The 27,155-nt window shown below is 38.2% G+C and overlaps 1 protein-coding gene across 1 annotated transcript in view; it reads right to left on the bottom strand.

The window, feature by feature from the left end:
* The window catches only part of LOC103663347 (retinal dehydrogenase 1), a 56,557-nt gene that overhangs the window by 1,067 nt on the left and 28,335 nt on the right, over window positions 1–27,155 (bottom strand). The window contains exons 7-12 of the mRNA XM_040620239.1: window positions 26,944–27,057; window positions 22,626–22,728; window positions 20,674–20,858; window positions 15,578–15,742; window positions 11,163–11,320; window positions 4,606–4,680 (exon numbers count right to left, since the gene is read on the bottom strand). Coding sequence (XP_040476173.1) covers window positions 4,606–4,680; window positions 11,163–11,320; window positions 15,578–15,742; window positions 20,674–20,858; window positions 22,626–22,728; window positions 26,944–27,057 — 800 coding nt within the window. The remainder of the gene's footprint in view (window positions 1–4,605; window positions 4,681–11,162; window positions 11,321–15,577; window positions 15,743–20,673; window positions 20,859–22,625; window positions 22,729–26,943; window positions 27,058–27,155) is intronic.

The following is a 27,155-nucleotide window of genomic DNA, read 5'->3' as shown; positions in this document are numbered from 1 at the left end:
TCTGTTGATTTTCACATAAATTGTCCTTTTTTGACACTGTTGTATTTGACTATAAACAAACTCACCACACACACACACACACACACACACACACATACACAAAGACAGTTCAGTCCAACAAGAATTTTACCATTTCTACTTTAGGTTCGAATAAATAAGACAGATACCGTACAAGAGGAGAAGTCGTAATATATAATCACTTGAGTAGTGGAGTAGAACTATAAATTCAAGTAGAGCTTAGCTTAGCATTTTTATTGTGTGTGATTGGCCCAGAAGTGATGAGGGGTATTTTCATGCTAACGTACCCTGATATGGTTTGAAACAAAATATTTTCCAGCTGTAGTTTTAACAGTATCTCTAGACTTTTGGGAAAACAAAACAAAACAAAACAAAACAAAAATCCTGACCTTTAGTGTTAGAGTTTGTTTGTTTTGAGAGAGGGAAGAGAGGGTTCATTGGCCCAAATTCAAACCTTTGGGCTTTTTGTGGTTTGGGGGTTTTTCTATTCATGCAACCCCAGCCATTTGCATATAAAACTCTTAAATCCAACCCAAATGATCAAGAATTAACCTGAGTCAATCAGTTAGGATATCGGTATCCCGTTATTGGCTTTATCGAGAGCACCCACCAGTTTTGGAAACTGTGATTTACTCTATTTTGAAAATGACTAAAAGCATGGAGTTCCTTATTCTCTATATTGTTTTGGTGAGAGGATGGAATTGCATGTACACAGGAGCACTCTAAAAATTATAACACTCAGGCACATGCAGGCTCACAGAGGAAAAGGATCTTGACCCTCTCCTACCCCCCCTTCTGGTGATGTAGACAGGTACGTGGGAGACATCTTTCTCTCCTGGGTAACCTAATCCTCTTAACGCTGATTATTTTCTTGGGCGATTAAGCTTCTGAAAATACCTTCTAAAACCTCCAGTGAACATGTTCTTCAAAGTAATTAAAGGACTTAGCTTCAGTTGCCCAAAACCCATTAAAGGATAATATTTTAGTAAGTATTTTATCTCACAAAGTTAGATAAATTAACCCATGAGTTTTGCCAATGGGCTTTCCGTTGTATTTTGGGTGACACGACACTTGAAACGCTCAGGAGAGTCCTAAGTGTGATTATCGTCATACTCAGGCTGAAGTAAGTCCTGCTCCTACGTCTTCCGATGCATAGACATTCCTGTGTCTACGATATAACACAAACACATCTGTTTGCACTTCTCTTTATCTTGCTGTTCTGTGAGTTACTGGTTCTGTGCTGCTAAAATCCTCAAGGTACCAGTCACCTGGGGCCTTATTAGAATGCTGATTCCGTTTCAGTAGTAGGGCTGGGGAGAGGCCCGAGAGTCTGTATTTCCAGCAAACTTCCACGTGACACCCTTGCTTCTCGCCCCTGTCCACACTGTAGTAATAAGGTCCTAGCAAGCGAGTTACATCTGTTTTTCACCCTGGACCCAGACCTGAGCTTGGTGCTACTTAAGGAGCGTGGGGATGATGTCTACTGGACTGACTTGGAGCACAGAACCAAGAACTATTCACATGAGCTTTCTCTGTAAGTCCGGTGGTTTATAACACTTGCATCCTCCCCTTTTCGGCAAGGCTGTGACAGGAGGAAAGAAATACCTCGCGAGGTGCTAAGAACCATCAGTTTGCAATGGTATACTGGTGACGTCTCCAGGGACTTATGTTAACCGAAGTGAAAATTAGTACAATTACACGAAGGAATCTCTACCATGTGACTCCTTCCAGTGCCAGCACCATGATCAGAGACCCAGTCCCAGGTCCGGGCACTTAGTATCACAACCACGCTGAGGTCTGCGCCCCACCATGTTGGGCTCTTTGAGGACTCTGTTCCCAACTGACCCATTATCTTTCTATCTTTAAGGACAAATTGTATTTGAACCCTTGGGAGTCATGTAAGGTTACTGCTTCAGTAATTCTCTTTAAACATCTTGTCGCAAATGACTTATTAAGTTCATCAAATTTGGTTTCGGGTAGATATAAACAGCATCCTCAGCCAGAACTTTTGCTGTAAAAAATTACACCATAAATATTCTCTTGTATTTATATAGATATAGAAGGAAATTATCTATAATCACATGACAGAATTTTAAGAAATTATTGATGTTTTATTCTTATTTTTCCATTTCCCTCTCTTACTTGATTTCCTTATGCCTCAAAGTTGGACCAAACTGTATTCAACAAAAGTGACATATTTGGTCTTCTTTAGTCATTTTGTCCCTTTTGATTATTTTATCTTCAACATTCCTAGGAAAATGTGTTCAGTAGCTGGGCCAGCTATGAGTTAATCGTCCTTCAGAATAACCTAACCTTTGTTACAGCTTTTTGTACAGTAATTTGTTCTGCAAGGGGACTCTCTAATAATGGATATTATAAAGAAAAGGAACCAGGGAAGAAAGGAACCATTTTCTGAGTCGCCACCTGGTGACAGAATGCTGGGGAATGGACGCACAGTGTGTCACTTCACTCTCAAACAGCCACCTTAAGAGGTTTGTTAGCATCTCCATGTTAAATAGGAGGGAACGTAGGCTCACACGTTGGACAACTTGAAACAGACTGCATGGCTAGCAAGAGACGGAACTGGGGTTCAAGTGCAGGTCAGCTAGTGGCCAATCATGCTTCCTCTACGCGCCATGTTCTTTCTATGAGTCGAGCTTTTGCCATTCTCTCTCCCCACCAACATTCTAAAGAGATCCATGGCTTCTCACCGCTCTACTAACAAAATGTAAGCCAATTTTCCTGAATACAAGACTTCTTACTCTGTATCCTATTTAACTGACATCATACTCTCCAACCCCATAAATCCCCACCAGCCATCCAAATTCGCTGACCCCCCAACGTGTCAATGTCACCTGCTGTTCAAGAATGCTCCCTTCTCTGCTTCCTGACATCCCAAATGCTCTATCTTCTGTGAGGTATTCTCTGACTCTGTCAGCTGCCAGTAAGTTCTCATCCACTGAGTTCCCACAGGGTTGAAACTATAGAATCTTAAGTGTGGAACGGAGCTCCTAGAGTCTCTGCTTTGTTCTCCGCCTCCTGTCCCCACCCGTGACTGCTGATCGTATCTGGCAGATGAAAATCGTGAGAGGTAGAGCAAGGCCATGGATGTTATATTCTGGTGGTGCCCAGATTTTCTGTCCTTCAGTGCTGTGTCTGCATTTCTTCTGCTGTTCTATCTCCGTGACTTAGAACTCCCGTCTAGGACTATTTACTTCATAGTGTGAGTAGGTTATTTTACACGACTTATCCTTTTACAAATTTCTCCTGCCACCACACTCATATGGAGGATGGGATGTGGTATCGTGTATTTCGGGCTCCTGGGCCCTAATATACACGGCACGAACTTAATGAACGTATATTGAGAAGGAGGACAGATCATTTTATCGTTCTGCCTTTTTACTGGCTCCCCAAAGATGATTGCTTCATTGTAATTTTGCTGATTTCTTTAAGTGACAAAGTAGTAGATGGTTATTTAATTCGCTCATGACCTTTAGAAACTGAGACTCATTTTTACTTGCTATTTACAGAACGTGCCGCTTTCCTATGTTTGATTCCGTAAGGTTTGTATATGATGTGTCTTTATTCCTCATGACTTTTAAAATGTATTGATAACAAAACTAAATATATTGCCACCACTTTCTGTGTATACATATGTATATGTACATTTTCAAAAAGTCTATAAACCCAGGTTTCAAAAGCAACTTGAAGGCTTCTAAATGAATTTATATATATATTCTCAATCTAGTCATGACTATAAAACATTTTTTCCTTAGTCAAATTACCCTTTACGTTTATATATGATATATATACATATCATATATAAATATATGTATCATATATCAAATCATATATATCAAATATATATTTAAGTCATATATAAATCATATACATAAATCATATATATCAAATATATAAATCATCTATATCAAATATGTATCATATATAAATATATCAAATATAAACTTATATGATATAAACTTATATAAGATATAAATATCACATTTCTATTTATATATATAGTATATATTTACATCAAATATATATATTTGATATATATCAAAAATAACTAATTCAGGTAAATTTAAAATTTTAGGTTCCATATCAAAATATTTCATCAAATGAGAGTTACTCTTCTGACACTGAGAACCTTTTTGAGATAAAGGTACTAATTTACTTACTTAAGAGGTATATACAAATGACTAGAGTGTTCTTATATTTTCACACTTCTTAACAGTAATCAATTTGTAGTTTTTCTTCCTTTTTGGAAATATTTCCCAGAGAGATTACATTCTTATATACAGCAAGAAATGCCAAAAGTAGGCAATATTTCAATAACCAATGTAAAGTGCTTAGCATGGTCCCTTATGAATAGTAGGAGCTTAACATGTTATATTTCCCTTCTGGCATCATTTTTTTTTTGAAGTTATGGGCTAAATCCAGCATTTAAAAGCAATTTGACAGTATGAATCTCCAGGAGAGAACAGAGGCAGGTTTTAATCCAAGTAGCAACTATGGATTGATTCTCTGGGGTGACAACCGTTTTGATCAAGGGAAGCATTTAACTTAGTAGAAAGTTATTCTTACATTTCTCTTCCATTTCCAGACATCTTGAATCCACCGAAGGGGCACTGGGCAGATACCGCGCTATAACAATTCACCCTGAGGAAAAAAGAAGTACATTGTGGATCATACTCAACCTATGAAATAACTCTTGAATTTGGAAATTTAAAGGTCCTTGTTAATTTCAATATAACCAACTCATTAAAAAAAACCCCACAGTACTATAAATTAGAATGCGGAAATACATGTGTATGTACTGTCTAGAAAGAAACAGAATGGCACAGCTCTGTGTGTGGAGAGTTATTTTGGTGGTACACTGTGTCCCTAAGAACTTGTAGTTTCAATTCTAAAAGACAGAAGAGCCAACGTGCCATTGGAAAGAGGATATGGTCTGTCAGAGAACTGGAGTTTGTTGGGTGGGTGTTCTTTACTGCCTATATTCACAAGCTTTGTAATTCTCTTGAGGATTGTGTAAGTAACAGGCTGGAATCAATGATCTTTTGCAATTGTAATATGTATCACATTACTCAGTTCCTTCTTCCATAAATTGGTTTAATAAATTACTTAGAGAGGCCTTAGCAGGAGTTGGGTTTCACTATCAATTTGTTTATCCCTTGCCATATTTCATAAAATGAAGATGTTTTATGAACAAATATAATTACAAAAGCATGATTATTTAGAATTAAAGGAAAAATTATGATAAAAGGTCAAGACAAGGAGGAAAAGTTAGAATACAGTTTTGCAGGGCGTGAGCAATGCGTTTAGCTTTCAATCTCCTGGTGGCCAAACTGAACAGCAAAATTCAATTGCCTATATGATTCTCATTATACATAAGAAGAAAAAATATTATTTAAAGGAGAAACAATGTTCTTTTAAAATATTTCCTCTTCCTTGATGTTATTAAAATAGGAGAACAACAATGTGACTTCTAGATACATTGTATTATGCATGGAGTTTGACTACGAATTTGATCCTGAGATAATATTCAGACATTTCCTTAGTTAAAGCATTTACTTCCCCAATTCTCAGAGCTCCATGTACTCATTGGACCACAGTTTCTTATTGAAGTCTCTCCTTCTGGAGCACAGTTCCTTAAATAAATGTGTGCTTTCAAAAGACAACTTGTCTCTGCTTTGTTTAATTGTCCTTCAAACTACAAAATCAGATTCCCTACTCTGAAATTATGGGTAAAATCCCAGCAACCCTGGGATTCAGTAATTATCTTGAAAACACCAAGTGGAAACTATGTCGGGGACAATGCCAGAACTAGAATTATGTTCGAGAATAAATAGCAATAATATGCCTCTGTTTTAATAGCAGAGGAATTCCTGACTGGGGATTTCCACACCACTGGGCAGAATGATGTCATCTGCTCCCCAGTCCAGCAGGCATACAACATTCCAAAGTCAAAAACCTGAAACTTGTCTTTGTGAAAAGGTACAGAAAATGAGTTTGCTCTTCTGACCCTATACTGGAAATGAAACTATTTTAGTTTAAGTAAATGGAGACCTAAGAAATATTCAGTGATATTAAGTTCAAAATAATCATCCTTGTCAATTGATTCTCCTTCCACAGCCTTTTCTTGTTATAAGGAAGGGAGGTTCCAAACCCACAAGGCCTGGCTTTGCCCCCTTCGTACCCAGGTGATACTCAGGCCTGTCTAAACATATCTGTTCCCCTTGTGAGAGTGATAATATTTAATATGGAAGTGATCATATTTAATCAGGTTATTTCAAGGCATAAGTAAGGTGATGTATACAATGTGCTTTTTTTTTTTTTTAATAGAATGTCCTTCTTATAGTGGTTGGTACGTAAAAAGTTTTTAGTAACTGGAGATAATATACATACATGTAATAGTAATGCTGAATCTTATTAATAATTTTATCACAGGAAAACTGCACTTTAAGCACTAGCCTTACTCTTTATTTAAGAAGAATTTGCTTGATTTTAAGTCTCTGAAAGGAAACATCCCATTATAGAAAGAATCAGGCTTTCAAGCAATTTCTCTGTCCTGGTTGCACAAAGAATCACACGGGAACTTTGAAAAATACTCTTTAAATAAAAACCTTTAAATAAAAGTCCACATTCAATCTCAGACTTTGATATAATTGATGGATTTGATGGTCATCATCTGATGCCACTCAGTTTATCACTGGCACTCCCCAGATGATAATGCAGAGCCAGGGCTGAGAATCACTACTGTCAGGTCCAAAAGAGGTCTGCATCTCAGCAGCCATTTACTGTGTGAGCTTTGATCAATGACTTACCTTCACTAAACTACACTTTTTTCTTCGATAAATTTGGCACAACAATCACACCATTGTTGTAAGGTGAAATGAGATAATGAACATAAGGAACGGAGAATACTGCCTGGCATAGAACATATTGACTAAATGGTGATTCTCTGATTAGGAAAAAAGATTCCAGAGCCACTGAGTGGGGCAAGGACTGCCTGGCTGTCCCTTTGAAGGATCAATACTTTTCAGCCCCCTTGCTCAGTAATGCAGGGTTGGGAAAGAAACAACAGGCTGCTTTTCCTTAAAACTGTGACGCTCGGGGCACCAGGCTGGCTCAGTCGGTGGAGAATGTGACTCTAGATCTTGGGGCTGTGAGCTCAAGCCCTATGTTGGGCATAGAGATCACATAAAAATATAAATAAATAAATAAATAAATAAATAAATAAATAAATAAATAAATAATTTTTCAATGTCTAATGGATTTTTAACTGGAGTAGGTATGACTGATTATCCAGAAGGAAAATAATCTTTCAATATTGACAGGACTGAGAGGACAAAATGAGGTTCAATGGGGTAAAAATTACCAACACAGCAGTCCAGAGACTGGGGGCTGAGCAGAGGTGCAACAGGTTGAGGGGCATTGCCTTAAAGTATAAAAATCAGAGATAGAAGGATACAGTATAAATCAGATATAAAGCATGTATAAATCAGGTTAAAAATGAACGGGCACGTTTCTCAAAATGACTACATTCTTCCAAATTAAGACCTTCAGACATCTCTAATAATCCCAGAATAAGAAACTGATATAAGAATTAAAGATTTGCAGATATAAGGGCTTCGAAAGATATTGTCTCACTATTTAATTAAATGGATTAAAGCAGAAGTTCCTCTCCCTTGTGTATAGCACAGTGCCAAGTACCTAGAAATTACTGAGTAACACTTACATTATATTAGCCAAACATTAAAATATTGTGGGTAAGCAATTTAGGGGCTAGTACGGAGAAAATACCCTTCTGGAGTTCTTCCAATAGAGCAGGTTTTTTCTTCAATTTCTTTGTTTGCTTTGGTTCGTTGTTGTTGTTGTTTTGTTTTGTTTGTTTTGGTTTTGGTTTAGCGCAGTAACTGCTTCTCCAGCAGGCCATGTGATTCCAAATGAAAAAAATCAAAGTGAGGCGTGGATCAAGACAGTAACATAGGATTATCCTGAACTCACCTTTTCCCATGAACACATACATAAACAATCTGACTTCACACCTAAAGAAACCAGAAAATGAAGGAAGAATGAAGCTTAAAGCTAACAGAAGGAAGGATGTAGGAAAGGTCACAGTGGAAATAAATAAATGGAATAGAGACTGGAGAGACAGTAGAAAAGATCTGTGAAACTCAGAGTATGTTCTTTGAAAAGATAAACAAAATTGCCAAACCTTTAGCTAGACTTATCAAGAACAAAAGAGAAGGTTTAAATAAATAAATCAGAAACGAAAGAGAAGTTACAACCAGTACCACAGAAATAGAAAAGATCTTAAGAGAATACCATGAATAATTATACACCAACAAATTGGACAACTTAAAAGAAATGATTAAATTCTGGGATGCCTGAGTGGCTCAGTCGGTTAAGCGTCTGCGTTCGGCTCAGGTCATGATCCCAGGGTTCTGGGATCGAGTCCTGCATCAGGCTCCTTGCTCAGGAGGGAGGCTGCTTCTCCTTCTGTCTGCTACTCCCCCTGCTTGTGCCCTATTTCTAACAAATAAATAAATAAATAATCTTTTAAAAAAAGGTGATTAAATTCTAAAAAAAATTAAGAGTTTTCAGGACTGAATCATGAAGAAATAGAAAATCTGAATAGATCAATTACTAATAAGGATATCAAATCAGTAATCAAAAAATTCCCAACAAACAAATTTCAGGACCAGACGGATTTATTCATGAATTCTACAAAACATGCAAAGATTTAATACCTATCCTTCTCAAACTCTTCCAAAAACTTAAAGACAAACTCATTTTATGTGGCCGGCATCACCCTGATACCAAAACAGAAAAGGACATCACAAAAAAATAAAATTATAGGCCAATATCCTTGATGAACATCCTTATGCTGAATCACCAAGAAAATATTAGCAAACCAAATTCCATGATGCATTAGAAGAGTCCTACATCATGATCAAGTGGGATTTATTCCAGGGATGCAAGGATGATTCAACATCTGCAAATCAATCATGATCTACCACATTAACAAAATAAAGGATAAAAATCATATGATAAGGGGCGCCTGGGTAGCGCAGTCGTTAAAGCGTCTGCCTTGGGCTCAGGGCGTGATCCCGGCATTTCGGGATCCAGTCCCACATCGGGCTCCTCTGCTGTGAGCCTGCTTCTTCCTCTCCCACTCCCCCTGCTGTGTTCCCTCTCTCGCTGGCTGGCTCTCTGTCACATAAATAAATAAAATCTTTAAAAAAAAAATCATATGATAAGCTCAATAGATGCATAAAAAGACTGGACAAAATTCAACATCCATTAATGGTAAAAACTCTCAAAAAGTGGGGATAGAGGAAATAGAGGGGATATAACGCAGCGTAATAAAGGCCATGTATGACACATACGTTAGCCACAGCTAACATCATACTTAATGGTGAAAAGCTGAAAGTTTTTCCTTTAAGATCAGGAACAAGAGAAGGATGTCCACTCCTATCATTTTTATTTAACATAATATTGGAAGTCCTAGCCAGAGCAATTAGGCAAGAAAAGGAAATAGAACTATCCAAATAGGAAAGGGAGAAGTAAAATTGTCACTATATGGAACAGAATAGAGAACCCAAAAATAAACCCATGTATATACAGTAACTGATTTATGACAAAAGAGGCGAGAATAGAAAATGAGGAAAGGACAGTCTCTTCAATCACTGGTGTTGGGAAAACTGGATAGTCACATGCAAAATACTGAAACTTGGCTGGTATTGTACACCATACACAAAAATAACTCAAAATAAAGACTTTGATATAAAACTTGAAACCATAAAACTCTTAGGAAAAAAACACAGGCAGTAAGCTACTTGATGTAAGTCTTGCCAATAAATTTTTAAATCTGACTCTAAATGCAAAGGCAACAAAAGCAAAAATTAACAAGTGGGGACATCAAACTAAAAAGGTTCTGCTCAGCAAAGGAAATCATTAACAAAATGAAAAGACAACCTACTGAATGGGAGAAAATATTTTCAAATCATATATCCAATGAGAGATTGACCTCCAAAATACATAAAGAAGTCATACAACAAATAATCAAAAAACAAACAGTCCAATAAAAAAATGGACAGAGGATCTACATAGACATTTTTCCAAAGAAGATATGCAGATGGCCAGCAGGCACAGGAAAAGATGCTCAATATCACTCATTATCAGGAAAATGCAAACCAAAACCACTTGGGATGTTAACTCGCTCCTGTCAGAATGACTAATTGCAAAAGGATAAGAAATAACAGTGTTGGCGAGGACACGGAGAAAAGGGAACTCTTGTGCTGTTGGTGGGAATGGAAATTGGTGCAGCCACTACGGAAAACAGTATGGAGGCACCTCAAAAGATTAAAAATAGAACTATCATACGATCCAGCAATTCTACTTCTGGGTACTTATCTGAAGGAAATAAAAATACCAGTTTAAAAAGATATATGCACCCTATGTTCATTGCAACACTAGCTGCAATAGCCAAGATATGGAAACAACCTAAGTGTCCACTGATGGATGAATGGATAAAGATGTGATGTATGTGTACAATGGAATACTACCCAGCCATAAAAAAGGAAATCCTCGCCATTGGTGACAACACGATGGACCTTGAAGGTATTATACTAAGAAAAAGAAGTCAGAGAAAAACAGATATTGTATGATTTCACTTACATGTGGAATCTAAGAAACAAAACAAACAAAACAAAATGTATGGGTACGGAGAACAGACTGATAGGATGTAGGGAGTGGGACATACATGTAAAGGGGGTCAAGAGGTATAAACTTCCAGGTAAAAAATAAGTAAGTCATGGGGGTATAATGTACAACATGGCAACTACAGTACATAATTTTGTACTACACATTTGATAGTTGCCAAGACAGTAAATTTAAAAGTTCTCACCACAAGAAAAAAAATTTAATTTCGGAGAGTGACTGATGATAGCCAGACTTATTGTAGGGATCACTTTGCGGTGTATACAGATATCAAATTATTGTGTCGTAACCTGAAAGTAGTATCATGTCAATACCTCAAAAATAAATAGGTAAATAAATAGAAAGAACAAATTCAAAGTAACATGTTAATGCGGTTAATACTGCAAAGACGGTATTGGGTAGATTGGACTTACCACACTGTCCCAGCCTGCAGAGCGGAGGAGACCGTTATGGCTTTATCGATATCTTTGGTAAAGATTCCTGCTGATAAGCCATAAAAAGTATTATTTGCTCTCTTGATCACCTCATCTAAAGATTTAAACTTCATGATTTGCTGCACCGGTCCAAATATCTATACCATAGAAAAATGCATGAAATAAATCAAAGTAACAGGTTAAAAAATTTTAAATGGTATTGCAATTTTATTCCCCTACGAACTATTTAAGATTTTACCTCGCATCTCAAAGTGTGAACCAAAATGGTAGCTGCTGGAATGGGAGGTTAGGATACACAATGGTCATGTGTTAAATTCCCTTTGGAATAAAATGAGGTAGAAATAAATAAGGCAATATTCATTTTCTTGTTGTTGGAATTAGACTTCCAATAACTCACCATTGTGCATAAAGTCGTTAACTTCAGAGTTTCTTTTACATTTAGGAATAATTTATATTCTCTCCCTAGTTTTCCATATCAAGTCACTACATAAACAGCAAACTCAAGAAGCCAATGCTAGCTCTACTGGAGAAATAAGTAGGCAATAATTGATAATAATGATTTTATTTTAAATATCAGTGTATCATCAACTGAAATATCACCTATTCTACTGGACTTAGATCTTTTTATAATCAGCCAAATTAGGTGAAACAACATGAATTTTTGTTCAGATTCTATTCTTCAGCCAAATCTTAAGCAACTCACATGTACCAAGCAAAATGATCCATTACTGTAAGAGCTTAAATCCTCAACCACTAACCAAAGCATGGGTTCATTGACTCTAATCATAGGATAGGAAACAAACTCACAATTTGCTCATTCAAACCTAAGTTGCTCTTTCACTTGTGCTAGATTCTTTAGTTAGCTCAGCCCAGAGTCAACTTATTCTGCATCTCATCCCCAGATGGGAGAAAAACAACTGGGTTTCTCTTAAAAATTAAGCTCCTGTATTATGTTTCTATAAAACATATATTAAACTTAAACGAAGAAGGGTCCTTCTGAAATTTAGTTTCCCAGAAACTAAAATTTTCTGGGAAATGTATGTTAGGGGTTGGCAAAAATCAGAAAAGATAGTTTTCCGGTGTTCATCACTGATGTAAGTACTGGAGTTGGGGGCTACCATTCCATAGAGGCTGAGTGCAAATCCTAAGGCTGTAAATCTAATTATAATGTTGTAACTTGGGAACCAGGTATATAGCAGCTATTGTAATAAGTGTGTTAATATCTTACATAATTTTAATTAAACAAAGCACAGCATTCAAGGCTTCTTTGAAGTAACAAAACAAGCTACTCTACTATGTCTATTATAGGAGCACAGTGTTTCCTTGATTGCATCATTACTTTTTGCCTTTGTCCTTTTCCATGGTATGCAAGAACAGCATCTCTAATAAGACAAATACTTGTAAATACATGCAAACTTTACATGCAAATAAATGCAAAAATGAGTTAAGGGATGAATCGGTGTGGATAAACTATATTTGATTATCCATATGCATCTCTTTTATTTTTCCTATTTATTGTTTGCAAATCTGATTCTGTACTCTCTTCCTTGCTTGATGGCATTTTGGGAGGTAACGAAAATAACCCTTTAGGTTCTCTATCATATCATAAAGATGAGATACAAGTTCATTGGACAAAATGTTATGATTCAGTATATTTGAGTTGACAGTGCCTTCTTGTTATAGTGTATTATGTGACACCTTCATAGCCCAAAGCCAATGAATCTATCTCTGTATTTGTTAAAACCCCTCTGTCCAGGGCATCCAGTGGCTCAGTCAGTTAAGCATCTGACTTTTGATTTCAGTTCAGGTCATGATCTCAGGGTCATGAGACCGAGCCCCGTGTTGAGCTCTACACTCAGTAAAGAGCCTGTCTGAGAGTCTCTCCCTCTCCCACTACCCCTCCCCCTGCTTGTGCTCTCTCTCTCTCCCGCTCTCTCAGATGAATACATAAAACCCTTAAAAAAATAAAACACCTCTGTCCATGAGGTAGATTATTTATAATTCCTAAATGCAAACTAGCCTTTCCTAGTTATATAGTTATATATCACATCTCCAGATAACATCTTTTTAATGTTATTTAGTTTGTGCTCACCTAATATTTAATTGCAGTATATTTCTCCAGGAAAATTAGGAAGTGCAAGAGCTGAAAACAAGGCCAGGAGAATATGGAGGGAGATACACGTAAATAAAATTACATTCAAACCCTGTATGACTTTTTATTCCAAAATTCATATGGAAAAGCAAAGGAACTAGATTAGCTAACACAATTTTGAGAAAGAATAAAGCAAGAGGATTCAGTCTTCCCAATTTCAAGACTTATTATACAGCCACCATAATCAAGAGAGTAGCAGCAGACAAAGCAAACACAGTGGAACAGACTAGGGAACTGAGAAACTGATACACAAATATGCACAACTGAAGTCTGACAAAGTTGCAAAAGTAACGGAATGGAAGAAAAGTCGCCTTTCAACAAATGCTAAAGCAATTAAGCATCCGTAGGCAAAACAGAACAAAACAGAACCCAACAACGTGGACTTAGGTCTCATTCCGTACATAACAATTAACCTAAAGTGGACCACAGACTTACAAAATACATTATAAAACTTCTAGAAAAAAATTTAAAACACAGAAGTCTTTTAGATCTAGGAGTGAACAAAGGGTTCACAGAGTTGACACCAAACACTATCCCCACAAGGGGATAAAACGGATAAATCAAAGTCCCTCAAAATGAAAAACTTTTGTTTTGAAAAAGACCTTGCTAAGAAGATAAGACGACCTACGAACTGGGGGAAAATATTTGTAAACCACATACCCAACAAAAGACTGGTATCCAAAATACAGTAAAGAACCCTCCAAACTCAACAGTGAAAGGCAAACAATCCAATGAGAACATGGACAAAAGACATGAAGAACTATTTCATTAAGGAAGACATCAGATGGCAAACAACCCAATGGAAAGATGTACAATATCATTAGCTATTAGGGAAATGCAAATTTAATTCACGATGAGCTATCATGCCTATCAAAACAGCTAAAAGTAAAAATAATCACAACACTAAATGTGAGCAAGGCTGCAGGGAAACTGGATCACTCATACATTGCTAATGGGAACATGAAAATATTCGTCTACTCTGGAAACCAGTTTGCCGGTTTCTTTAAAAAAAAAATGCATCTACATATGACCCAGCAATTTTACTCTTGGGCATTTATCCCAGAGAAATGAAGACTTATGTTCATATAAAAACCTGTACCCAATGTTTAGAGCAGCATTATTCCTAGTAGCCCCAAACTGGAAACAATCATAGGTTCTTCAGTAGGGGAATGGTTAATGGTAGTACACCATACTACGGAGAACTGCTCTGCAATAAGAAGAAACTATCCTGACATGCAACAACCTAGACCAATCTGTAGAAAATGAAGCTGAGTGAAAAAAAAAAAAATCCAATCCCAAAGGGTTGCACGGAGAATGAATCCACTTATATAAAATTCTTAAGACGACCAAATTATAGAAATGGAAAACTGATTGGTGGTTAAGGGAACGCCTGGGGTTAAGGATAGGGGGTTATAGGAGGATCATGGATTTGGCTATTAAAGAAACATGAGGGATTCATGTGGTGATGAAATGTTCTGTGTTTGTTTCAATGTCAACATACTTGCTGTGATACTATGCTATAGTTTTTCGAGATGTTACCAACTGAAGGAAACTGGGTAAAAGCAATGGGATCTGTCTGCATTATTTCTCATAACAACAGTTGCATCTACAACTTATCATAAAATAAGTTTATTTTTTTAAAAAATCTTGTGTATCATGTAATCATTTTCCAATTATCTTCGAATATATGATTTCCAGAGGAGAAAAAGCAACAATGAAATGAGGTTTTCTTTTCCATTACTTTAAAGCTGTGGAAGAAGCACCTACAAATTGTTAAGCGTCCCGATCTGTCTTTGGCTGGAAATTCTTATCTGGCCTCAGGATTTCCTTACTATTTTTAATCTTGATTACAATAAACGGCTTTTTTTTTTTTTTTTTTTTTTTTTTATTTTATTTAAAGAACTTAATGGGACACCTGGATGGCTCCATCAGTTAGGCATCTGCCTTCAGCTCAGGTCATGATCCCAGGGTCCTGGCATCAAGTTCCACATCTGGCTCCTTGCTTAGCAGGGGGGGGGGGGAGAACAGAGGGGGAGGGAGTGGGACAAGCAGACTCCACACTGACTGTGGAGCTGGTTGTAGGGTTTGATCCCATGAACCTGAGCTGAAACCAAGTGTGGGACACTCAACCAACTGAGCCACCAAGGCTCCCCAAGGACTGAGATTTTTAAAGGGACACTTTGTACGCACACAAAGAGAAAATATGACAACAAAGGGAATGGAGCAGAATGCAAGTATTTACCTCTTCTTTGGCAATGCGCATGTCGTCTGTAACATTAGAGAAGACCGTGGGCTGGATGAAGTAGCCTTTATTCCCCCACGGACCTCCGCCACACTCCACTTTGGCCCCTTCTTTCTTCCCACTCTCAATGAGGTCAAGTATTTTTTCATACTGTTCCTTATCAATCTGTTGGGAAAATATCACACAGAAATGAAAAGAAACAAATAAATTAAGTAAATAAGTTTATAAAGGTAATGTATTGCCCAGCCTGTTAATGAGGGTTTCAAAATGCTAGAATATTGTTATTAAGTGACATCTTCCATCAAAACAGCTGACGGAGGCTCAGATTCATTCTGTGTTTATTCTCCTGACTTTTCTAGAAAGAACACTTAAAGATAAATATTTGTATTCAGCATTTGTTTTACAGCTACATAAGCAACGCATATCAGCGCTGCAAACAAGTGTAAACATTTTCACACACTGTCATCTATTTACACTGGGAAAAATGCCTGGTAAGAGTCAAACACACTTACTTGAAAACTATAGTCCTAGCTGAAATAAAGAGGAAAACGAGAAGAGAACTTTGAAACTGGGTTTAATTTAATATGGCAGTTGGAAAGCAGATGCTTTATGGCTTTGAAGACTCCTAGACCTCTGTTTGCTTCTCCTCATTCCTGACAACCTCCTCTGGCCGGATCCAAGCTGACCACGGCCTGGGCATCCTCCCCGTGAGGATCCCCATGGGGCAGTCTCCACTGGTCCAATCCCAATCTCTAGCCTGTCCCGATTATTAGCATCTGCTCCATTACAGAGGCCACATCTAAATACGTGACAAGAATTACAGAGCCGTAATGGTTGGATAAGCAATATTTTTATATGAAAAAAAAAAAAAAACCACAAGCTTAAGTCTGGAGTTCTGGCTGGGATACCCGAGCACACATCTTATGTCCATGCACTGGAATTGGGGCTACGTATTGTCTCAGTTCCTATTTTGGGGAGACTGAGGACTTGAGCGATCCTTGGACTCCGAGTCACCGAGAAGACTGCTCTGTCTCAGGTGCAGCCAGGGTTAAATTTTAAAGGAAAAAGACTGAAGATCCAGGAGTCCAGGTGGAGGGCCTTTTGCCAATTCAACTAGTCTCTTCTCACTACTTGAAGAGCATTGCTCTTTATCTTCTCCTTTGACTCTGCAATCTCCCCCATCTTTCAAATCCCAGAAAAAGGTTTCAAACTAACTGCTCACAGTCCAGTTCCCATATCCAATGAGATTAAGTGCTACTTGAAACCAAAAACTATTTTATAAATTTGGCACAATATTTGGTACAATGTTGCTCAGTCCTCCTAGTGCACGATAGTTAATTTAATGTTTCAAAAAGAAAATGTTGATCCATTTCCAGCAGATCAAGGGAGTTGTAATGTTGGCTTAATAACTGTTGGTTTGGGGGCACCTGGGTGGCACAGCGGTTAAGCGTCTGCCTTCAGCTCAGGGCGTGATCCCGGCGTTCTGGGATCGAGCCCCACATCAGGCTCCTCCACTATGAGCCTGCTTCTTTCTCTCCCACTTCCCCTGCTTTTGTTCCCTCTCTCGCTGGCTGTCTCTATCTCTGTCAAATAGATAAATATAATCTTTAAAAAAAAAATAATAACTGTTGGTTTGATATTTAAATTGTTGCATAGTATTTACTACAGCCAGACTAAGGGGTGGTGGTAGTTTTGCCTGGTTAAAATATTTTGGAGTGCCAGCAAATAGCCAAGGATTCTTGTGTCTCCATGCAGTCTCTGTGGCCTATTCCAAATTATTAATCTCACATGGCCTCAAAAAATCATGATTTTGGGGGTTTCATTTTAAGATGTATTCCCTAAGTGTAAACTTTTCCCTGCCTGTGACCAGAGTGGATATCTGAGGACAGTCCTAGTCTTGCCTATGCACTGGGAGGTAAAGGCGGAAAGGATTTGTTTGTTGGAAAACTTAGATGGTCAATAACTTGTAAGAATACAGGAATTCATAGTATAGTGTCTGGCCGCTGACAATGTGCTCCTCTAACCAGCAACTCTAGTGTTACTTGGTGGCAAAATGCATTTCTTAGGCCTCACACTAGATCTACTGTATCAGAATTTGCATTTTTAAGGAGATTCTTAGGTGACTCAAATGCACAGGAAAGATTGAGAACATTGCACCAAAGTTTAGGCCTAGTGATGGAAGTTTTCAGTTATACCTAGGGACATAATGTAGTCTGGCTAATTTTGCTTTATCATAAATACAAATCTTCCTCAGAAGGTTTCAGATTGGCCATATCTGAATTTGCCTTTCCTTTTGGCCCTCAGGAACTTCTCAATAAGGCTAGGATGTAGCAGGGGCTCTTTACTGTGTGATGGGCCATTAGCTCATGGCAGTCTATGAAAGTAATAGGGCATGGCACTGTAATAGTCTCAAAGTATACATTTATGTGTTTGTGCAAATTCTTTAATTCCTTAGGGTTGATGGGTTGAGAACGAAGACAGTCTGAGAAATGACACTGAGACATCTTTCAAATTATTTGGGACCCATAGATCAACAAAAGCAATGAGAGCAGATATATGAAGTTATTGATCGGTGATAGTAATTGTCACCATAGGTATAAATGGAAGCATGTCATTTTCATTTACTCAACAGACATTTGAGCATGTACTGTGAACGAGGCACTCAGACGCTTTATATAGATTATTGCATTTCACTGCCCAGTCACCCTGCAAGATTGGTGTTACTGCTTCCATTTTACAGATGAGAAAACAGAGCCTCAGGAAGGTTAATTTTAAATCCAACCTCTATTTCGAAAATCCACCTCTCTGCAGTAGGACAAGTTGCAACTTCTGGTGATAATATTATAACGCTTGATGTGGGTATCATTACTTCCAAGTGAAAATACCAATTTTTCCAGGTTTTTAAGAATGCATATTTTGGTCTATGAAATCAAATTGTAAAATCACTTTACCAATGAAGAAACGTATATATATATATATATATATATATATACACACACATATACATATTTATATACATATAAAAATGTCTTTACATATATATAGCTATAAAACATGTATTTACATATATTAAAACAGGTATCATATATTTATACACATATAAAAATACGCTTAGTGCATAAGTGTCTCTTTCCGTAAGCTCTATCTTATAACAACAGGTATTTTTAAGGGTACGGAAGCCCCAAGAGCTTCTCAAATACCTACTTTGCACTTACTCAGCACAACCTGTGATGAAAATCTACTCATTTATACAGATTCAAGTCTTATATTAAGCAGTTAGATCACTATTTACTTAAGAAATCTCTGAATAGGAATTTTCTTAAAGTCTATTTTTACTCCTTTCACTTAGGAATCATGAGGAATTCTAGATCAATTTTTGAGCCTCTGGTTGAATTGTAGGTCCTCTAGTGGAGAAAGTGCTGCCAACAATGTTTAGTATTAAGTATCTTAGATATTCTCTTCCTTTCACTTCCCCTTTATTCCCCTCCCTGATCCTGTTCAGATCTGTGTCTCTCTCTCTCTCTCTCTCCCTCTCTCTCTCTCTCTCTATATATATAAATCAAGTGGGAAAAATGCTTTACTTTTACATAGACAGGCAGTTGTTTAGAGAACGAAATAATCACAACTGAAATCTTAGGATCTCATCCTTTCTTAGAATTGGAGACCACGTCAAAATCAAATTTATTATATGTCTTGGCATCCATTTGAAAAGCTACCCAATATAAGCAAAATTAGCAACTACTTCTCCGTACTAACTCAAGGATAAAAACAAAATATAATGTGATTAAGATAAAACAACGTATTACCTCATTTCCAACTGAGTTATTTTAGGGCTTTTAGGTTTTAATATTTGGCATTGCCTAAATCCTAAGGTTTTCCCACTTGGCTATCTTGGCACGAGCAGAAAAACCCAAGACAGCCTTTTAACTCTTCCAGACTGTAAACTCTGTGAGGTCAGGTCCATATCCACCTTGTTCCTTTGGGCATTGCCAGGTACTCATCCCAGGGTTTAGCTGATGGTAGCATTCAATAAATTTTGGCTAATAAAATTTATTTTTGGCTTAGTGACTGTGTTAAGAACAGTGTTTGCTTCAAATCAATAGCACGGAACAGTGTATAATTTTTAGTGTGAAAGAATAACGTCTCTGAGCTTAATGTCTACACTCTAGAGAACAATTTCTCAACAGCGGCCTGATTGGCATTTTGTGGCAGATAACTCTCAGCTCTCCTGTGCACTGTAAGATTTAATAACATCTCTGGCCTCCACCCTCCATTAGATGCCGGTAGAACCACCCCCTCTCAACCACCCCAGTTGAGACAACTAAAAATGTCAAATATTTCCATGGCGGGGGCAAAACTGTTCCCAGTTGAGAACCACTGCTCTAGATCAAGGTCCCAGAGGTCTGGAGTCAATTCAGAATGAAAGATCCAGGCGTTTGCACAACAGACAATGAACAGGTTACTGCGCAAGGAAGAGGCAAAGGAAGACCCTCTTGTTGATAATGGTTTGAAGAACACATTAGAAAATGGGAACCTTATGGAACAACTGGCCTTTTCCACGGAAAACGAGACATTTGCCACAAAGCCAGGAACTCAGGACCTTCTAGGACACTCAGGTCACCAAAGGCCCATCAGAGTAACTGAAGACCGGAGTGAATTGAGAGGTATGCTAGCTGCCCACATCTGTGGGATGGAAGCTGAGACAAAGGACTGATCCTGAGGGAGAAAGAAATGCCAGGATTCTATAAGAACTTCCAAGTGGACAGAGACTGCATACAGGAATCAAGAGGTGTGCAGAATGAGGGAAACAAGAAATTTACATTTGCTGTTCTCCTCACATCTTTAATTGCCAACATGCTTCTTAAACTGTTTCAAGACATGAAGACGAGGCCACACAACCTCAGGGTGCTTTCTTCAACATGGGGAGTGAGAGTCATCGCTTTTCTTCTTTTTTTTTTGAAACACCAGACTGACACAGTATTGCCACCTAGGAAGATCTGTGGTAAGGAAATAATCTTATTCAATAAAAAGTAAACCTAAAGAGGACATTTTGTTCTTGTCCCCTGTGAATGCTATTCCTTCTTGTGTATACTCACCTGAGGGCCTTGTGTGACTCCTGGGGTCAGAGGATTTCCAAGAACATACTTTTTAGCCCGTTCAACACTCCTTCGAACAAACTCATCGTAAATCGATTCTTCCACAAAAAGCCTGGATGCGGCTATACAACACTGGCCTTGGTGGTAGAATAACCCATGGTGTGCAAATTCGAGGGCATTGTCCACTGCAAAGAAGATACTCACGTTGAAGAAGAGATATTTTCTAAAGATGATGTAATTGTATACATCTCTCTAAGAGGCAATAAGATGCTACAGAAAAATGACGAGTTGCACAGTCAGATGTAGATTCAATACACCCCACCTCTTATCAGCCAGGTAACAAATGAACCTTTCTAACCATTTATTTGACATATAAATGATAACCACAAATATAAAATCTCAGAAAAAATTAATATAGACACTACTAAGAATATAGAAAGTGTCATAAGATCTTTTCCCACTGCAAATGATTTTTTTTACATTTATTTATTTATTTTAGAGGGAGAGAGGGAAAGAGAGCGAGCACATGCATGTGGGGGAGGGGCAGAGGGAGAGAATCTCAAGCAGGCTATCCTCTGAGCATGGAGCCTGACCTGGGGCTTGATAGCAGGACCCTGAGATCATGCCCTGAGGCGAAACCGAGAGTGGACGCTTAACTGACTGCACCACGCAGGCAACCCTGCACACGATTTTTGTAAACATCTCCGTTTATAATTAGTTAGATTACTGAACACCTCAGACCTCAGATTTTAACTAAATGACAAAGAAAACATGAACTATCTATTGCATTAAATAATTTAAAAATATTTTTAGACACCCTGATCAATAGGAAAAGTGATACTTCTGAAAACAATTAATATTCAAAATCATACACCCACCTTGACTGCCCTGTTCCGGGAAAAGCATTTTCCAACATTATTTAAAATATGCCATATTATTTCATATATGCCTGTAAACTCTTCTTATCTATGTATTTGAGATGGTAGAATGGGCTTGAAAGGGAGAAATAGGTTGTCATCGCTAAATCCTAAACTACCTGAAGAAAGTTTTCTCTGCATTTTAATTTTCTAAATGGTGAAGATTTAACTCAACATCATAGCAATCGAGTATTGGGATATTTAACCTTGTGAACTAACCACACGTACTTATGTTGTAGTGGAAACAGTTTCTAGACAGGTTTGGTAAAAATCAGGACTCTTATCATATTTGTAGACTATAGAAGGCAGTGTGCTCTGAAAAGTTTCAGCTAAGATCACACTCAACCATTTCTGCTTATTGCCTCATACAGCAGCTGTCAAAGAAAGAGCCAGATGAATGCTTGTCAATCCATTTCTGCTGATGGATTCCCATTTAGAATGTAATTGTGGGATTCTACCAGCTAATGTAATCAGAATGAACTAGGGATATTGTATAGTGGAGTCACATCATATTATAGATGGAACATATGTAAATTCAACCACATTTGCCAGGAAAAAAAGGAGAGAGAGAAATTCCTTAAATGCTAAGTGTCATTCTCTTCTGACCATTTCATTCAATGTGTGTGTGACCCAAAGCGAAGGGAAATGACAAATGTGAAATATGCCATCTCTCTAGCTGGTGCCAGTCCAACATAACTGGGGATACGTCACCATGCCTAACCCAATGCTAATATTTACAGGCATGGAACTAAAAAAAAAAAAGACCATGGCTCCTAAGTGCAAGACAGTCACCTAGAGTTCAGCTGCGAAAATGGCAATCTATTCCACACCAGGAAGAAGGAGTGTCTGGGTTAGACTCACCTAGGTGTGACACGTTAGGACAGTTTGAGAGATCTTCAAGAGTAATTCTAGGTTCTGGTTAATGCCTTACATTTTGATGTTAGAAGCCAACCCTTTTATAAACTTCAAGGTCACCGTCCGGCATTGCCAGACACCAAGATGAGGGGTGAAAAGTTAAGAGTGGCTTTCACTCACGGTCGGCGTCAGCAAACACGATGCAGGGGCTCTTTCCACCAAGCTCCAGGGTCACTCTCTTCAGATTACTTTTCCCGGCAGCTTCTTTGATCATCTGGCCAACCTGGAATGGAGCATTACCAAGGAGAAGGTTTAATCTGCTTTCTGGAAGGCAGGTTTATTTAGCATTTTAAATGTATGTGAGGTTTGTGCCACAGTTAAGTTTCATTAGGGAGAAACATTAAATGGCTTTTCTCAAGATTTGGCACCCTCAGATGTCAAAGGCTCCTCCATCCGAGCATAAACGTGATGAATCAGGAAAACACTTATGAGAACAGATACATAGAAGATGACAACTGATCTTGACGGACATAACTGAACAGGAGGTATTTTTCATTTTAATCAGAACCACACCTTTCAAAGAAAAAAGAAAAAGAACTTCATCTTTCTATGGATGAACTGGACATATCTCGATCCAACCATCACTTATCTACTTGACTTTTCATCCCTCTACTGAAATCCAGAGAACTCTCCCCAAACTGGCATATTTACTATCCCCTAAACCTCATCTCTGTTTCTCATTATATGTCCACCCTAACCTGGGCTGCCCCCAATCCCACCCTTCCTTGAGGTCCAGCTGATACCTGAACTCTTCTATGAAGCTTGCTCTGTTGACTCTAGGCAGACGCAACCTCTTCTTCCTCTTATGACCCCCGCATAGAACCCTCATGAGGACTGTTCCAGGGTCTCCCTCAGATTGCATTACTTGTAAACACATCGATTTCCCAAAGAGAGATCACGCCCGTGGTGTCGGCGATAAAGTCCTATCATTGCATATTTCTCAGCATTCTGTGTCACAGCGCAGGCTTGTTTAACTATGGGTGATTGCCAGGTCTCTCTCTTCCCCCCCACCTCCCTCCTTCCATTCTTCTTTCCTCTCTCCCTCCACACCAAAGTGGAGCTAGAAAAAAGAAACTGGATCTGTGCTCTGTGCTGCTGCTTCAGTTGGCTGGAATCCTACTGTTCTGGTTTCTTCTTTAATGCTAGTTGCCCCTCTTCAGAGAAAGCCATTGTTTTCATTTTTTCCTTTGTGGATCACGTCCCATCAAGATTATTTTCTGTAGTTGTTTTATTTTTCCATCTCTAAAACCTGGTCTGCTTTGTAACTATTTCCTCTTTAGTATTTTTATTGAAGTCCTAATGTACTAAATGATCTTGGTTTTCTTTTTGAAAGATGATTCATTTTATCTTGCTTCTGGGTTTCTTCCCCCCTATTTGACACATCAGATTTTAATGAAAGTTTCTATCCCAACTGAACAAAAGATAAGGAGATGCTTGCTGAGCCCATGTTTGAATTTTATGTGGTTACTGAAATGACGGCTACCGTGCGTTAGAGCAGAGCAATAATTAATCTGCCAATGTTTTTACCTTATTTAAAGATGTCATGTACTAAATCAAATCCCTTAATATAGGTTAATAAAAAGAAACTGAAGGTAGACTTGCTGCGGGGAAATGCTGTCTGAAATTTTTCTTGTACCATTTTCCTTCACATAGTAAATTTTCGTTTAAGAAGATCAAAAATTTTTTATTTCCTACATAATATTCTTTTCTTTTCCTCCTTTGAATTCTCTATATTCTTTCTGCATTTTTTTTTAGCTTAGGAATATTTACTGGAGAAACTTTATTAAAGTAGTTAATTTTTGTCTCGGGGAAGGGAATAAGATCGGAGATATCTTTTCTAAAAGCTACAGATGTCAAAAGAACTAGAATGAAGAGTGCCCAGAAGTACTAAGGGGGACAGTTACACTTTTGCTTAGTATAAGTTTTGATGGCAAATAAAAGGTTTGTTTGAGTTTTCCCAAATGTCTAGTTAAAGCCAAAACAAGGAAACATCAATTTTTGTCCCTTGATTTTGTTCCCTTACTTGGAAAAAATTTTTCTTAAAGAGGTCTGCAATGAAGAAAAATAAGAACCTTCGAGACTATGGTAAGCAATATATTCCACGATGTTGTGACATTGTCATGTGAGGCAGAACTAGCAAGTGCTCATCGAAATGGTCTAATTTACCACAGCCTGCACGATGTGCACGGGGTTCTGTGCTTTGTTTTGTTTTATTCCATTTTAAATGAATCTAATGGGACATGAAAATTCTTACCTTGCCAGAAGCACTTTTAGAAAGAGAGTCATTGCTCCCATGACCACAAAAGATATAATCCATTGTTTGCCTCTTTCATGGCACTTGGCAAGTTTCCTACTACCTGCCAAGCAACAAACGTGAAGCTAAAAGAGAGCCCAGAAAGACTGATTTTTCTGTGTGGCCTCTAAAATCGTCTTAGATACACTTAATTATTTAATACTTATTAGGAAGTAGTTACTGTGCTGGTTTTTACAGATAACAGTGAATACGATAGTCTCTGAAGATGGTCAGAAAAGGAGAGAGATACATGACAAAGCAATGGGCACGAGCTCTCATACTTAAAGATCATGGACAATGGGGAACACAGATGGGGGGAGTGGCTTAAAATTCAGGATGCCCCTGGGGCTACAGAGAAAGCCATAGAGGCATCTGGTGGTGGAAGCCATATTATAGTAGGTGTGGCCAGGAGTGAGCAAAAGCCTGGAGGAATGAAAAGATACATTTGAATAACCCATAGTGTGCTCAGTATTTTACCACTCATTAGCTCATTCAATTGTATTCTGTCCAATAAAGTACATATTATTATTCTCATTTACAAATGAGAAATACAAATGTAGCAATGATACTTCACATTTGGAAGACACACCGCTTAAAGGGGTAGAGTCAAATTTGAACCCAGATGTTTCCTAGCCTTTTCATCCCAGAATTTTTCCATTTTTAGCAGGTAACGTGCCCCAAAGCCCTGTAGGGCCCAGGGATGGGACAAGACAAATAGGCAGTGATTCTAGAGATGGGATCAGATGAACTGGAGAATGAATGGCATGAGATCTAGGGCAGGCAATGTGCGTGGAGGTCTAGAATGCTAGGCTGAGGAACTTGTACCTTCCTGCCTTTACCTCCTCTGCTATGATTTTCATCTGTGACTTCACCATTTCTTTTAAATGTATTGCCACCATCTCATTCCCAGTAGTTTTGTCCATAGAATCCTGAATGCAGGATTTGCCTTCCCCTACCTCAATAAGGGGTTTGTAGAATGTGAACCTTTTCTGTTCTGTGGCTACACAACATAAAAAAGTTTTTTTGTATTTATTTAGTTTTAAAAAGATCAAGAAAAATAAAATTTGATTTTCTACCATTTTAGTTCTCTACGTAAGTGTTTCTTTATACTGGAGTGGCTAATTAGGAATAGGAAATAATCAAATTGGCCTCTCCTTGTTATCTAGAATGTTCTTCTTGCTTCTCAATCTCTGGGGAGTGAAAAACATAACCACTCTTCAAAATTCAGAGCAGGTTGTCCCACCTATGTAGACACTATCGTTCCTTCCTGTGGATGTCCTTACAGTGGTTTGTTCAGGTCTCAGTATCTTATCACATCCTGTCTTGTAGCCCATGTGTAACCACAGCTTCATAAGAAGGGGCTCTTCTCATTCTTCATCCTTTATACTGTGTACCAGTAAGAGGTTTGCACTGAACATTTCACATTGTCGCATCACCCAGCAGGAAGACTCATATTGTTTTTTGCTTGACACAGTATGATTTTACCACTTTCTTTTTGCTTGCAATAGAAAATCATCTCAATAGATGGGAATCCATTCTCCCAAACTCCACTTTCCAGGCAGGTTCCCTCTTTCTCTCCTTCCTGCCTCTTCTTGCAGTGTCCATGGCTGAGACCGTGTTCTTTAACCTTCTGGAAAGTCAAGCTGGAGCCGGAGAGGCATAAAAGTTAGGCTAAGCCAGAAGTAACACTCAGGAAGCTGAGGCCCTGGCTCCCTTTCAGAATGATCAGGACAGACAGAGCCCCAAATAAGGAGCTAAAGGTGGTGCTCTGCTCTTCAATTTCCATAATGTACAGGGTGCAATTACATTCATTCCTACAAATCACTGTGGCCCGATTTAGATTTTCTATCATAAACCATACTCATCACACGACAGGGTCTCATCGGCTGTATTTCTTGTCAGGAAAGTAATGAACACACTGAACACAGTTTCCTGCAGCCCGAGTGCGTGACGGGTACCGGGCTTCATCTAAACCACGGCTGCTTATGTTCTATAAACATGTGCGAAGGCTTGAATAAAGAACAAATCATTAAAAAGAACTTTTGTTTTAGAGAAACGTCGGCCTAAAAACAGTGACACAGAACATGTTTCTGACACCTGGAGATGCAGACATTCTGCACGACCAGGCTGCGTAAGTGCTATTACCTCTGTGGATCCCGTGAAGGCCACTTTGTCTATATCCATGTGGGAAGAAATGGCCGCCCCAGCAGTAGGCCCGTAACCAGGGACAACGTTCACTACTCCGGGAGGGAAACCTGCCTGAGGATAAAAAGTAAAATCGTTACAACAGAACTGAGAATTTAATTCTGTGATAAAAAGAGGAGAGCCTGGGATCAAAGCTGCCTCTCAATGCTAAG

Source organism: Ursus maritimus, unplaced genomic scaffold (assembly GCF_017311325.1).
Source record: "Ursus maritimus isolate PB19 unplaced genomic scaffold, ASM1731132v1 scaffold_34, whole genome shotgun sequence".
NCBI lineage: Eukaryota > Metazoa > Chordata > Mammalia > Carnivora > Ursidae > Ursus > Ursus maritimus.
This window is presented reverse-complemented; position numbering and strand designations above follow the sequence as displayed.